Consider the following 14546-nt stretch of genomic DNA (forward strand, 5'->3'; position numbering starts at 1 on the left):
GTATTATTGGCAGTTTAATGTATGTCATGAATTGCACTCGACCTGATATTGCCTATTCAATTAGTAGGCTAAGTCGATATACAAGTAATCCAAGCACTGATCATTGGAAGGCCATTGTTAGAGTTTTAAGGTATTTAAAACATACCCAAAATTTTGGATTACACTATTCGAGATATCCAGCAGTACTTGAAGGATACTGTGATGCAAATTGGACATCAGATACTAAAGACTCCAAATCAACAAGTGGATATATCTTTACACTTGGAGGTGTTGCAATATCATGGAAGTCTTCAAAGCAGACATGTATAGCTAGATCAACAATGGAATCTAAATTCATTGCATTAGACAAAGCTGGAGAAGAAGTCGAATGGCTACGAAACTTTCTAGAAGATATTCCATGTTGGATAAAACCTATGCCTGCTATATGTATCCATTGCGATAGTCAATCAGCAATTGGAAGGGCACAAAATGCAATGTACAACGGTAAATCTCGACATATACGTCGTAGACACAATACTGTTAGACAATTGCTCTCTACATGTATTATCTCTATAGAGTATGTGAAATCAAAAGAGAATATTGCGGATCCTCTAACTAAAAGTTTAACAAGAGAGCAAGTCGAAAGTTCATCGAAGGGGATGGGATTAAAACTAATAAAATAATCAAAAGTTTTCATGGTGGCAACTCAACCTAGTTGACTGGAGATCCCAAGATCTAGGTTCAATGGGACAACCGAACTGTGAAAACTTAGTATGCACTGGGAAGATTTTACTTCTACCCATTCCTATGATGAGCCAGTGCCCAGCTGCCGTGAAATAGGTTAAGATACGCTTTTAATGATTTCTATATCTTGATTTGTTCAAATGGAGTATAACAGAATACTCTTTATGGAAATCACCTATGTGAGTGAGAAGGGGCCGCTTCTAAGAGAATTAGGTAAACATGAATTCTCTAAAAATCACTCATGAACCAGGAGGTGTCCAAGGCCAAAATGGACACAAACGTGAGAACCAACTGTGTTCGAAGAAAAACTGTGTGACTTCTATTGTCTAGGTTTCCACAAACGGCTGACTGTTTAAAGCAACTTGCTACTGATTGGCTAAGGAATTTCGATAGATTTTACTAGGGAAAGTTCAAAGTCATTGACTACTTATCCCGATGCAGTCTTCTTCAATTTTTTCTTTGAAAAAAACATAACAGATGTTATCGTTTGGAATAAAGGCCAACATATTTAATTCATGTGGGGGATTGTTGGAAAAAATGGTTTAATGGGTCAACTATGAGCCCAAATTTCAGTGGGACCCACCTTTTAAATAATACGGGACCTAGCATGTTCACGTTCTACTCCGCGAGATGATTAACGTGATATATTTATTTATCGAAAACCATTTAAAATTAAATGAAATATTAAGTGTTAAAGTAACCCACATAAACTAAGGATTATGAAAGAATTTGATTTGTCAAACACTTATCCCACATAGGAAAGTTAGAAAACTTTGGTGTGGTTTATAAGGTGGAAGTTTGGAATTGGGTTTGGGCCCCAAGGGGTACCAATAGTCTTTGGAAGGGGAAAGACCTATATCCTATTGGGTTCGGTCATAAACCCACACGAGCGCGTCGTCGCCGCCGTCCGACCGGCTGGCTCGGCTCGGCATGTGCCCGAGCCCTAGTCCGGTCCGGTTCAGTTCAGTGGGGGTCCGGGTCGACCTTTACACCATATTAACTTTTTAGACAAAATTTATTTAAAATTTTGGGCCAAATTGTAAATAATCAAATTCTTGGGTATAAAATGAAATTTAAATTTTGGCTTATTCCGGGTGTTTTACTTTCTTTTAATAGTCGACTGTTTCGACTGTTTACCGACCAAACAGTCGACTTTTTACCGATCAAACAGTCGACTGTTAGCCGACCATTAACCGACTTAACAGACACGACTTTTAAGAACAGTATGTCTGTTCGGATTTTTGAGGCTTGTCTGAAAGGTGATGACTGTTCGAATGGCCACGAACAAGTCTATAAATAGCCAGCCTTTCTACCAGAAAATTTACACCATTTTCATTGCAAACTTTCTGTGCTTTGAATCTCATTTCCCTCTCTCTCGATATTGTCTCGAAGTAAAAAACACTTCGTTGAGTTCGTTGGAACTCCTACAGACTGCAGTGCTGCTTCCGTAGGAGACGAAAAATTCGTTCTATCCTGGGAAACGATTGCTGGACGCCTTTAGCACCATTGAAGGTAGCAAATTTGTTTTAAGGACACATCGTGAAGTCGGTGGGCTCGAATTACAATTTTGGATCCTGTTGATCAATTCTTGCATTCAGGTAATTCTGTCGGATTGTTTTCGAAGGAGTGAATTCAAACTCTAGAAACAACATGTTCTTGTTCCAAAAAATTGTTTTTGCTTATCTTGCTCACTTATCCGACGCATTATCGCCGGAGATGAAACCGGCGTCGGAGTATATGATAAGAAAATCGAGGTACAGGAGAGTTAATCGTCTAGCTAAAAAGATCAACAGCTAGGATTTTATCAGCGGATCTCACTGTCAAGAATGGACGGTCAAAAGCTTACTAGGAACCACTCATCACTTCTTCGGTTATCCACCACCGTCAGATCATAACCATCCGCAGCTTATCTTCTATGAACGAGATCGCACCTGATGAAGAAATATATAACCTTGAAGAATGGAAATCTCACTGCAAGCCCGTTTCACCGCTGGTTCAGTCCGGTTCAGTGTGTCTAACTCCGATACTTGCCATATTGTTCCTCTATGTATGCACCCTTTTCGCCTTCTTCAACACGGACGACATAGCCACCTCGGAAAATCTGCTTTTAGGGCTTATTTTAGTTGCTGTTTTACTTTTCTTCGCGTCGAAAAATAAGTCAAGAATCCAACAAAGTTTCAGTTTTTGCAAGGAACTGTGTTATGAGTATGGAAAAAAAGTTGGGTTTCTCTGTTTGACCTCTAAGAACAATGAAAAATCTGTGAAATGGTTCATCGGTGAATTGAACTTCGATTATAAAGAGAATGCTATTTGGCAACAATGTATTTAGGAACTCCTCTTGATAAAATTGATTTGTATTTAGATTCCACACAATAGATAATAATGAGAATCAAATATTAAACAAAATTACTAAAAAGAACATATCTCGAGGATGAAGAACTAAAATAATCAAATATTGAATTGAGTTAACATTAAGCAAGCATGCCAAAAAGAAGAACTAAAATAATCAAATATTGAATTGAGTTAACATTAAGCAAGCATGCCAAAATGTTTCTACTACTACTACTACAAAAAAAAAAAAAAAAAATGGCGTGCTTAAATTCGTAAAATTGAGTTATTATCATTTTTGCTTTATTTTGAATGGCAATTTCATATACATTACAAAATTTTTACTTTAACATAATAAAGTTCTTATTTGATTTGTTTGAATATAAATATGTCAAATTTAATCTAAAAAGTAAAGTACGTATACATGTGAATATTAAAACGCCAAAATGGATGCATAATTTATATTCGTTAAATATATCCAACATCAAAAAATATAAAAAGTTTACCTCATTTAATTTGTCAAATGTAGTGACATATTTAATCTCTTGCTTTGGTTTGCCTAAACTCAAGTAAATATGTTTGATTTATTTCGATTCAATACGATCTGATTAGATTTGGTATCATTGGAGACTTGCGCACCCTTTTTATAATAATCCTATGAAAGTCGAAAGGAAATGATAATAAAAAATTATAAAAATAATTGGTACGAACTTAAAATCAAAAGCTACTTTTCTAAATTTTTTTGCAGATAGTATAGTATAAAAAAAGAATTTATAACTTAAACAAAGTTATAAAGTAAAATTTAAGATCTTTCAGCGTTTAATAATATTAATATTTTTAGTAATATTTATATATAATATAACTTTAATAAGCATCAACGATACTTACAGTTTTTTTAGTATATCGTAACAATATTTAATATGCTGACATTAAAATTTAAAACATACACTTTTTGGATATGATATGACTAATATTCTATCGTTATAATTGATAAAAAAAAATTTGAAATGCCTGCGGAATTTTAAAATATCAAAACACTTGGACAAAAATTATGGGTTGCGACATAAACCTTTTATGAAATTAAATTATTTACATAATTAATTTTAACTATAATTTTGCATTAAAACCAATATTCAAAATAAAATAAAATAAAAAAAGTTGGGAGACTATGCATTTAAGAGCTTTCTTAATGATTAATAGTTATAATTAATTAAAAATTAAAAAATATTTTCCCTACCAATTAAAGGTAACAATACTAAGTGAATGTAAATTATAAAAATGGCTATAATCAATAAAATTAATATCATATTCTATGGAAATGTGTATTGAATTCAATTTGTAAGGGTTGAAAATTTGAGAATATGACACTCGAAATTTGAGAGAATCTAACTTTAGATTTTAATAATTTTTTCTCTTTATCCAGTGTTTAAGTGAAAAAATTGCAAATTTTAATAAACACCAAACCGTTTTTCAAACTGACAACTCATACCTAAATTTCTTGCAAGTGAAATTGACAATAGAATTTTCAATTTCTCAAAACTAACATTCATACATTGTAAGATTGTAACAATAAGAAAGAAAATATGTTCATTAATCAACGAATATCATAGAGACAAAATGTACAAGATTCGATTCGAGAAAATAAAGAAAAATTTGTATTGCATTGGATAACTGAATGCAAGTAAATTTCGGTTGACAATAATATTTGTAAAAAATAAATTCAAAATAACTATCCAATATAATAAATCTTTACAAAACACTATTAAAATTCATCATTAAAAAAAGTAAGATGTTTATTATTTTTTGTTGTGGTCTATATATATATATATAAAAGAATGGCCATCACTCCGATCAAAAGAGACCATAAAAATTTGTGATTAATAATCACATCAACAATTACATAGAGAAAATAAATATAGGAAGAAAAACAATTTATAAACACATATTCAATATGTGATCTGTGAGTGATGAATTATGGATTCATAATTGAGACTTAAAGCGTAAAGAAACTCTTATATAGTTTTTTATTTTATTTTATTTTTTTTATTTAGTTCATTTGTGCAAAAACTTTTGTCGAAATATATCAAATCAAAGAAAAATATTTATATTATGGACAATAAAATGTCCTAATTATGTATTTGATTAATAAAATATTTAAAGATTGCGATTATGGATTGATTTATTATTTTCAAAATAATTTTTTAGAAATGCAATACTATTTTTAATATTTATTATTAGGTTTAAAAATATTTAATTGTGTTAGTAATTTTAATTTTTTAGTATATATTAATATTAATTGACTTAATAAAATATGTCATTTCAAGTAAATTATATATAGAAATAGTATTATTGTAATTTCTTTTCATTGTGTGTAATAACATTCTCATTATTTGTGTGCTAATAATTAGAAATAATTGTATTTAGTGGAAATTAATTGACTTAATTTTTGAAAGCAATAAGAATTATTAATTATCTTATTTAGAAGTTATAAATTGAATATTAAGGGTACGGTTCACCACAAATATAAAAACGTAAAAGTAAAATGTGAAATCGAATGTTTATCATCTAATCATACTTAGGTTATTGAAAAATGATTTTTTTTCATCATATTTTATCAAATCAATATAAATTAATGGTGATTAAAAAATTGATGGATTATTATAAAATGACTTTTCATCTAATACGTAATAAGTAAACATTAGTTAACAGATTTATTTATTTATTTATTTATTTATTTTTACCGTTATGTTTTATTTTCAATGAAATCTTTTAGGAATGCCTTTTAATCTATAATATTAGGTTTAAAAAATTTAAGTGCATATATAATTTTATTGTTTCTATAAATCTTATATATAATATTATTTGATTTAATAGTCTATGCCATTTCATGTTAATTATATATGTGGTATTGTTATAATTTTTATTTGTTTTTGTATAAGTTTTTATTAATTGTATACTAATAATTAGTAATAATAGTGTTTAGTGGAAATTAATTGATTTAATTTAAAAGATAAATAATTTTAATTTTAATAATAATTGAATTTAGTTGAAATAAATTTAATTTTAAGAGTATTATTGACCATAAACATAAAAATATAAGGGTAAAATGGAAAAGTAAAGACATGAAAATAAATGAGTGTATATTGGACTTTAAGCTAAATATGTAAGGGTACAATTGTTAATCAAAAGTTTCTCCTCAATCTCCAATTTTAATATATTGCAGATAATCCTCTACAATTATTTCTTGGTATTGTAATGTTAAAAAAGTAGAACCATGTATTTTTTTACATAGAGATTTCTTATCGTTCTTTTGTTCAAAGCCATATTTGACTTAAGTTTAGCTTTATTAAGAATGTTCTAGGGTTTTTGGTGGCAATTCATTCTCATACACCTTATTGTGTGGTGGGAATCTACCAAATTTGACATTGGAGTCTTAGCACGCAAGCACTAAGTTTTGTATCATCATATTGTCTCCCAAATGCTCTAAAACTTGTAAAGAACTAATACTCATTTTCCATATGCGTGAGCATCATATTTCAAATTATTTGAGATATAATCATAAATTTTTTCTAATAATATAATATACGAGATTTCAGTTGTCAATCGAGTATCTTTATATTCAAAAATAGTAATAAGATTGTATATGACACATCTTTTGCTACTTTTGTTAATGAATCAATTAGTTTGTTATATTGCATTCCATTCTTTATTTTGTTTGCAATGAGTTAACTAGATAAAAGTTTTTTGTTGAGTTTTAAAAAATATAATAAAATGAAATATAAGTCGGTACAAGGTTTTTTTGTTATGTACCTTAAATTCATGTCATCTTGTAACAAATACTTTTGTTGATCTATGATCTATGAGTTTCAACCTTGTTGACACAACTCATGTATTATGGCTTGTGTTGAGTCTTTATGTCAAGCCTAGCTCAACTTGCATAATGTCAAGAATTTTTACGCTAGTACACTCTATGACTCTTGCGTTGTGAGCCTAGTTTGTATAAAATCGTCTTAGCATACTTTATAACTCTAATAGAACAAATTTAAAGTTGAAGGAATAGATTATATATGATTGTGAATGTTCTAGTATTGTTTCATTAAATATAGCAAATAATTAAATGATATCAAATATATTAAGAATAAAATTTATTTTTACATTGTTGTTTGATTATGAATTATCTCAACTTCGAAATTTAGAGCAAAGCAGTGCTACGTGCACAAGGTGGTCGTTCATAGAGTTGATACAGGTCACACACAGAAGGTGGGTTAGGTGGTTCATTTTTAAAAAAACAAAAAAAACATCACATGGGGAGCCCATGTGAGGGTCTATAAAGACCTCATGAACTAATTCCCTGTACATTTCTAGCGTAAGTAGTCACATCAATTCATTAGAAGAGTCAACTTATTCCATGTGCTGTTGGTGCGGAATCAGTGCTGATACTGTAACTAAGGTATTTATCGTGTTTGGCCACGTTAACTTGAAAAGTAAAAATTACTTTATAGAATAATTTTTCTATAAAAAAATATTAGAGTACAATTTTGTTTAATAATTAGCTGCTGCCATATTCATTATTATGGGGAATAAAATTATATGCCTAAAAATATTTTACGATCTCCATAAAGTAAAATCAGTAAGAGAATTTCTTAAATTCGGTACGTCAGTTTTCATTTTCCTTTTTCTTTTCCAATAAAATATTAATTTACTTAACAAATGTTGGGTATATCTTCTTTTATTCTTCTCTTTCCTCTATTATTCTAAAAATATTCTACTTTATCAAAATTTCTGTGTTTTGTAACATTTCTATGCATCTTATTGAGTACAATTGCTTGCTAGACATCAGTATATTTGGTAAAGTCTGTTGGACATAATATATAGCATTAAAAAATGACAAAATTAAAACATTTATTTACCATAATGTTCAATCTCGTCTAGTTATACATACGAACCATGCGCTTAATCTCTAAGAGTATTACTATATCATATAATCGAATTTTTTTTGGAATTGTATGGGGGCATTTTCTTAAGTGAAACTTAAAGAATATAGAATAATATTGTTTGTACAAAGTGTGGATCATCCACATCAATATTATTTGAGTATTTGAAATTTTGTATATTTAGGCTCTGTTTGAACCCCATTATTTCTTCATTAAAATGAAAAATATGATCGTTATCCATCATATCAAGTCACTATATTTGACTTTTTATCTATTGTGCGAGATCCATAACGACTATATTTTTCATTCTTATTTTTATAATAATGTGGCTCAAACAGGGGCTGAGAATACGAAATTATCAATAAAGTCCTTTTTGAAGATTGTTTTAGAGATAATTGTAGCAAAAGTCCCAAATCTTTGAAACACTAGCAGATTTTTCCCAAATCTTTGATTTGTTGCAGCTCCTAATATTTCCAAGCGTTGCATGTAAAGCCTTTTTGGAAGGTTTTCATGCAAAATTTCGTCAATTGACCAAAAAAAATGATTTTGACCACATTTGAATAATTTTTAAATGGATGGAATGGTAACTTTACATTAAAATAAAAAATTTAAAAATAAAATTGGTCTTCTTCTTCCCTAACCCACCCCAAGTCCACCCCCACGCCATAGGCGGATTGGAAAATTGAAGTACTAAAACCAACCCACAAATATAGCCCAACTTTCAGTGTTGATCCCTTGGAATTTCCAGATCCTAGTAGGTTGGGGGTGGATTAGGGAAGAAAAGACCAATTTTATTTTTTGTTTTTTTGATTTAAAATGTGGTCAAAATCATTTCTTTTTGGTCAATTGATGGAATTTGGGATGAAAACCATCAAAAATGGCCTCACATGCAACATTTGAAAAGATTATTGTGACGGTTGCAACAAATCAAAGATTTGAAGAAAGTCTGCTAGTGTTTTAAAGATTTTGAACTTGTGCTGCAATTATTGACCTTGTTATTATATAATATTAAACTTCTATTGAGTGCAAATAATTTATGTATACTTTGGATTTATGTGTAAGGACGAGATAACTATAGGTCTATCTACTACTATTTGATTCGCTTATTAAAAAAATAAAAATCCAATCAAAGATAATTAGTCATGTACCTAATAAACAAGATAAATATGCATGGCATTATCAAGGAGTGTCCACTCATCATCCCACAATCCTACATGTATCACATAGCACTAATCCCTAATAAATATTTGGTGGTCATTTCGCAAAATATAATAAAAATAATTTAATTATGAGTGGTTCAACATAGTATAAAAGCAGTAAAAAAATTGAACTCAAGTCGCATGGGCTATATAGGAAAATTGTGCACATATATTCAATAAAAAAATGAGCATGACCACGCGTATGTGAAAGGACACGTTTAGAGTTAATTTCAAAACAAATAATTGTACTGTCTTTAATAGTTTAATTTTTTAGATGAAATAGTTAACCAATAACAAATTAAACTTAGAAAAATATTTAACATGTGGTGGAGATTCATGTTAAACTATTTATCTTTCTTTTAGGATTATTTTAATTAGTGGAAAGATTCTAGTTTCTTGAATTTGATTCCTAAAGGGGAATAGAGTTAGTGCGCCAATTTACAAGAATTATTCAATCTTTTTTGCTTTTGATTTGTGCATAAAAGCCCAAAACTTCTCATTTTTGTATGTCCCAGGCATTTACAATTGTGCATAGAAAAATTAGAGAATGAGAATGGGAGAGAAATCCATATGGGGGATTACAAGTATGGCTTTCAATAAGATGAAGCCCTATTTGGCCATGGTGTCTCTACAATTCGGCTATGCCGGAATGTACATTATCACCATGCTTTCCTTCAAGCATGGGTTCAGTCACTGGATTCTAGTCGTGTACCGCCATGCAGTTGCCACAATGGTTTTTGCGCCTTTTGCATTTTTCCTCGAAAGGTTAGTACATCATTCATACATATGTGCATAAGTGCATGTATGCCACGCATTTTAGTTTTATTTCTCCTTATAATATAAATTCATTTCTTCTCTCTGCGTGTGTAACAATGCTATTTACATGTTAATTTGCAGGAAAATAAGGCCTAAGCTAACCCTATCAGTCTTTTTGAAGATAATGCTGCTTGCTTTCCTGGAGTAATCTTCTTGATCACTTCACTTATTTACTACAATATATTGCTCTTTTGCGCCATCTTACAAAATTTTCATCTAATAGTATAGTCCAGTCGACCTTATCTGCATTAAATAAACACGATTAGGCCATATATACCCAAAATTTGAACTTGTCATTTTTGTATTATCATCAGGCCTGTCCTCGATCAAAACTTGTATTATGTTGGAATGAAGTATACATCAGCAACTTTTACAGCAGCAACTATCAACATTCTCCCAGGCATCACCTTCATAATGGCTGTTATTTTCAGGTATATCTTTACTTTCCCAGATTCATTAACAAAACTTTGTATTATACTAGTTTGATGGGGTTCAAAGGTGAAAAGAGAGTTAGATCGATGTGCATGGCATAACATTCCCATTTTTTTGTGTATTTATTCTTAGTTGAGTTTGAGACGACATCAACCAAAATATACTAATTAAAAAATGGGAAAATTGTAGCATAGCTCCAAACCTTTTTCAATTATTGAAAACTTTACCCTAACCTTCAATTTGTGTCAACAAAGGTCCCCAACCTTTCAGAAGTATGCACCTGAGTCCAAATTAATGGAAACCCATCCATTTGAACTTTAGTTGACCAATAAAATTGAATTTTGAACAATTTTGACTAATTTAAAAGAGTAAAAGGGTAACTTTGCAATTTAACTCTATAAAACAATTAAAATAAATAATCAAAACAAAATAAAAATAATAAAAGGAAAAAAACTATTCATCTCACACCCCCATCCTCCCAAATCCACTACCCAAGCAACCTCTTCATTAGAATTTTTACTTCTCCAACACAAAGAATTTCCCACTTGAACCTTATTTCCCTCACAATACAAATACCCATCTTCAGATTTTGTGAAACAATACTAGAGATTCTGGGTTTTGAGTTCAATGAGGGACAGAATTGCTCGTATGCACAAAGAGGCGATTTTTGAAGTAGGCTTAAGTTTGAAGGGTGAAATGGGTTTTATGGGAAACCAAGTAAATGGGGATTTCGGGGATTTTATGGAAAGGATTGTTGGGGTTTGAGAGAGGAGGTTTATAGCCACCATTGTTGGGAGAAAGTGAAGAAAATGCAACCGTTTACACAAAGAAAGATGATTTTTTGGTTTTGGTTTGCGGTGGTCGCTGGCGATGGCCGGAAGTAGCAGATGGTCGACGAGTTGTTTCTAGATTTTGGTTCTTTTTTTTGTTGGGGGGAGGAGGCAGGTGAGATGTGTAAGAAGATGATATTTTATTTTTATCTTTTCTCTCTTTTTATTTTGTTTTATTTTATTTTATTTCTGGGTTTTCCATTATTTTATGTATATAATAGCAAAGTTATCATTTACCCATTTTAATTTGATCAAAATTTGTCAAAGTCCACTTTTGTTGGTTCAACTAATGGTCAAATGAACAACATTTGGATCCAAGTGCATATTTCTGAAAGTTAGGAACATTCACTAGCACAAATCGAAGGTTATGGTAAAATCTGCAAAAATAGAAAAGACTTGGGACCATTGCTACAATTTTCCCTTAAAGAATTTAGAGGTGTCAAAATAGGCGGATCGACCCAAGCCAGGTTCGTCTGTGAAAAGTTCAAGCTGATAACCAGTCTAGACTTGGCCCCTGATGACATGTTGCCCATGTAGACATTTTTATCAAAAAAAAAAAAAATAATAATAATAATAAATAAATAATAATCATTTTTATTTTACTTCTACTAAAATCCTTTTGAAAAATGTGGGGACCAGGCCTCTAAGACAAGCCATCTGGATCCAACCTACTCATTTTGACACCTTGAGAAAAATCATATTATCATTTCTTCAAAAATATTTAGTGCCTCTGTTTGGGTTTATTTTCATTTGTAACTAAAAAGTTACTTTTAAAGGATCCATGGTATTATACACATATCGACCACTCATTTCTCGAAAAATAAAAGAAACACGAACATAAGCATATTAAAATTTTGTGCTTTTCTAAATAAATTTTAATCTGATCACATGTACTTCATATTTATAGGTTGGAGAAGGTTAACTTGAAACAGATACACAGTCTAGCAAAGGTCATTGGAACTGGAATAACACTCTTAGGTGCAATGCTCATGACATTCTACAAAGGCCCTGTAGTCGATATTCTTCCCCACTCACTCAGCAGAAGCCACCATGAAACCGCTAGCACCGTTGGCTCAGCCGATCAGCACTGGATCACTGGCACAATTATGTTGCTTTCTTGTATTGTGGGTTGGTCCGGTTTCTTTATAGTTCAAGTAAGTTCTATGTCCATCCAGATAGGATTAGACAAGATCATTACAAAGTTATATCTAGACCTATCTAATCGAGCTTATCAAATATGTCGTTTATGTGCACTCGAATTTATCGAAATTTTTTCTTTTAGATTTAATTAAAGTTAAATATTGATATGGTTTGAACAGAATAAGACACTGAAGGAATATCCTGCAGAGCTCTCTCTTACATCATTAGTTTGTTTCATGGGAATGGTGGAAGGTGGAGTTGTGGCTATAATAATGGAACACCATATCAGTGCCTGGGCAATTGGCTTTGACTCAAGACTTTTGGCTGCTGTATATTCTGTGAGTAAATTTCAATAATTAGGACGAAAAGCAATTTATATATTCTCTTAATGACATGTTTGGTATAGGGTTATATATGATAACGCTGGACAATACACTATTTTGGCTTTATTCCTTTTTGCATAGTGTTGATTAATTGTTGTGAGTTGTAGAGCTTAATTATTCTCGCCGTGCGGAGTTAGCACACAAATTTATTGCAGCAACTAAAGAGGATGTAGTCTCAAATCAAAGCGAACATAAATCTCGTGTGATCTCGTGTGCATTTTTTTCTATGAATTTTTGTTCTTGGTGGTAGAATTAGAGTTTTTAATTCTTAACAAGCATTCAACATTATCAAACACACGACAGGGGTATTGAGAATAAAATTTTGTAACGCATTGAGAGAATAGAGCTAGACTAGGTGGAAAAAACCCTAAAACGGTCACGAAGTATGTAGGCTTTGCTCGGGAGCATTCTCTAACAAAGCATTATATATTTTCAAGGAATGCAAACATTGAAACACTTTGTCTAATTAAGTCATAGTTTCATGTCAAGAATCATATTATAATATGTGACAAAATTTTATGTTGACTATCAACCTATCGTAATTAGTAAGTCTCCTTCTTTATAAGATATTGTATCTAAATATATGTACTTCATTGCAGGGGATCGTTTGCTCAGGAATTGCATATTATCTGCAAAGTGTTGTCAACAAGGCACGAGGTCCAGTGTTTGTGACTTCATTCAGTCCTCTAAGCATGATAATCACAGCTCTTTTGGGAGCCATGGTTTTGGCTGAGCAAATTCACCTTGGAAGGTAACTTTCGTGCTTGTAATTTCGTTGAACAAGCCAATTACTTTTATTATATGAAGTTTCTTGGGCAGGTAAAATCTGTTTCAAAAACTTTATACAACGGCTAAGAGTCGTTCGCTGCCCTCGCCGTGTCCCGTGTTGCCCAACCCCATTAGGGTTGGGATTCCCCAGTTAGTCGGTGTTCGGGTTGAGTACGGGAAAAATAGTCCCATCCCGACTCTTCTTCTTTATTTCATTATATACAATATATTTATGTTTTAAAATTAAAATCTTTAAGTTTAAAAAAAAAATTAGTTAGCAAAAAATATGAATATTTTAATCTGAATCATGCCTCCTACCAAATGCAAAGGAGATGGCGATAGGGAGGGCTTCCTCGGCCCTGCCACATCCCATCTCTTTTGCCATCCCCACTCAAGGAAACACACACCAAACAAGTTGTGCCTAATGCGCACATCATCTGCATACATCGCACTCGTTAATTTAGCATGAGAATTTTTATCAATTATGATCGTCGCTTATATTTCTTGATACATAATCGTTCGATAATTAGTAGTTAAAAATGTGTGTATATTTGTACTTGCAGCTTAATAGGAGCAATTATCATTGTATTTGGACTCTACTCAGTTGTATGGGGTAAGAGCAAAGAGAATTCAAACTCGGACGAGTTAGTGTACGAGGAAAACAAATCCCATGATGCATTGCCAGTGGTGTACAAGAAAACATCAAACATTCTTGACAATGCTACAACTGATACCGACGTAAAACCAGATGTACGAGAGAATAATTCCTTAAATCAAGAGCCATGAAATAGCAACATCGTCCTGTCCCATCCCGTCCCAGCCTAGCCCGTGTTGTTTTTACATTTTTAGCCCATGTTGTATTTATACCCATAAAGGCAGAGTAATTATGTCATATATTACTGACATTTTAGCATTGTAAATTGGAAATCAAATGGGTTTTGGGGATTAAAGATCTTGAAAAAGTCATATATCAAGTATCAATACTAATGAAAC

At 31.5% G+C, this 14546-nt stretch overlaps 1 protein-coding gene across 1 annotated transcript; it reads left to right on the forward strand.

Moving 5' to 3' along the window:
* Window positions 1-9683: 9683 nt before the first annotated feature.
* Window positions 9684-14505, forward strand: LOC111380819 (WAT1-related protein At4g08300-like). The gene is made up of 7 exons (XM_023004474.1): window positions 9684-9949; window positions 10082-10144; window positions 10315-10431; window positions 12170-12416; window positions 12582-12740; window positions 13385-13536; window positions 14117-14505. Exons 1-7 carry the CDS (start codon window positions 9732-9734, stop codon window positions 14337-14339), a joined length of 1179 nt encoding a protein of 392 aa, XP_022860242.1. The 5' UTR covers window positions 9684-9731; the 3' UTR covers window positions 14340-14505.
* Window positions 14506-14546: the final 41 nt, after the last annotated feature.

The sequence above is a fragment of the Olea europaea genome, unplaced genomic scaffold (genome assembly GCF_002742605.1).
Source record: "Olea europaea var. sylvestris unplaced genomic scaffold, O_europaea_v1 scaffold221, whole genome shotgun sequence".
NCBI classification, from domain to species: domain Eukaryota; kingdom Viridiplantae; phylum Streptophyta; class Magnoliopsida; order Lamiales; family Oleaceae; genus Olea; species Olea europaea.

Excerpts from the sequence above, each read along its gene's own strand:
- LOC111380819 (XM_023004474.1), top strand. The coding sequence starts at position 9,732 with ATGAGAATGGGAGAGAAATCCATATGGGGGATTACAAGTATGGCTTTC. Across the intron at positions 12,417-12,581 it reads CCGGTTTCTTTATAGTTCAA|AATAAGACACTGAAGGAATA; the intron begins GTAAGTTCTATG and ends TGGTTTGAACAG. Across the intron at positions 12,741-13,384 it reads TTTTGGCTGCTGTATATTCT|GGGATCGTTTGCTCAGGAAT; the intron begins GTGAGTAAATTT and ends ACTTCATTGCAG.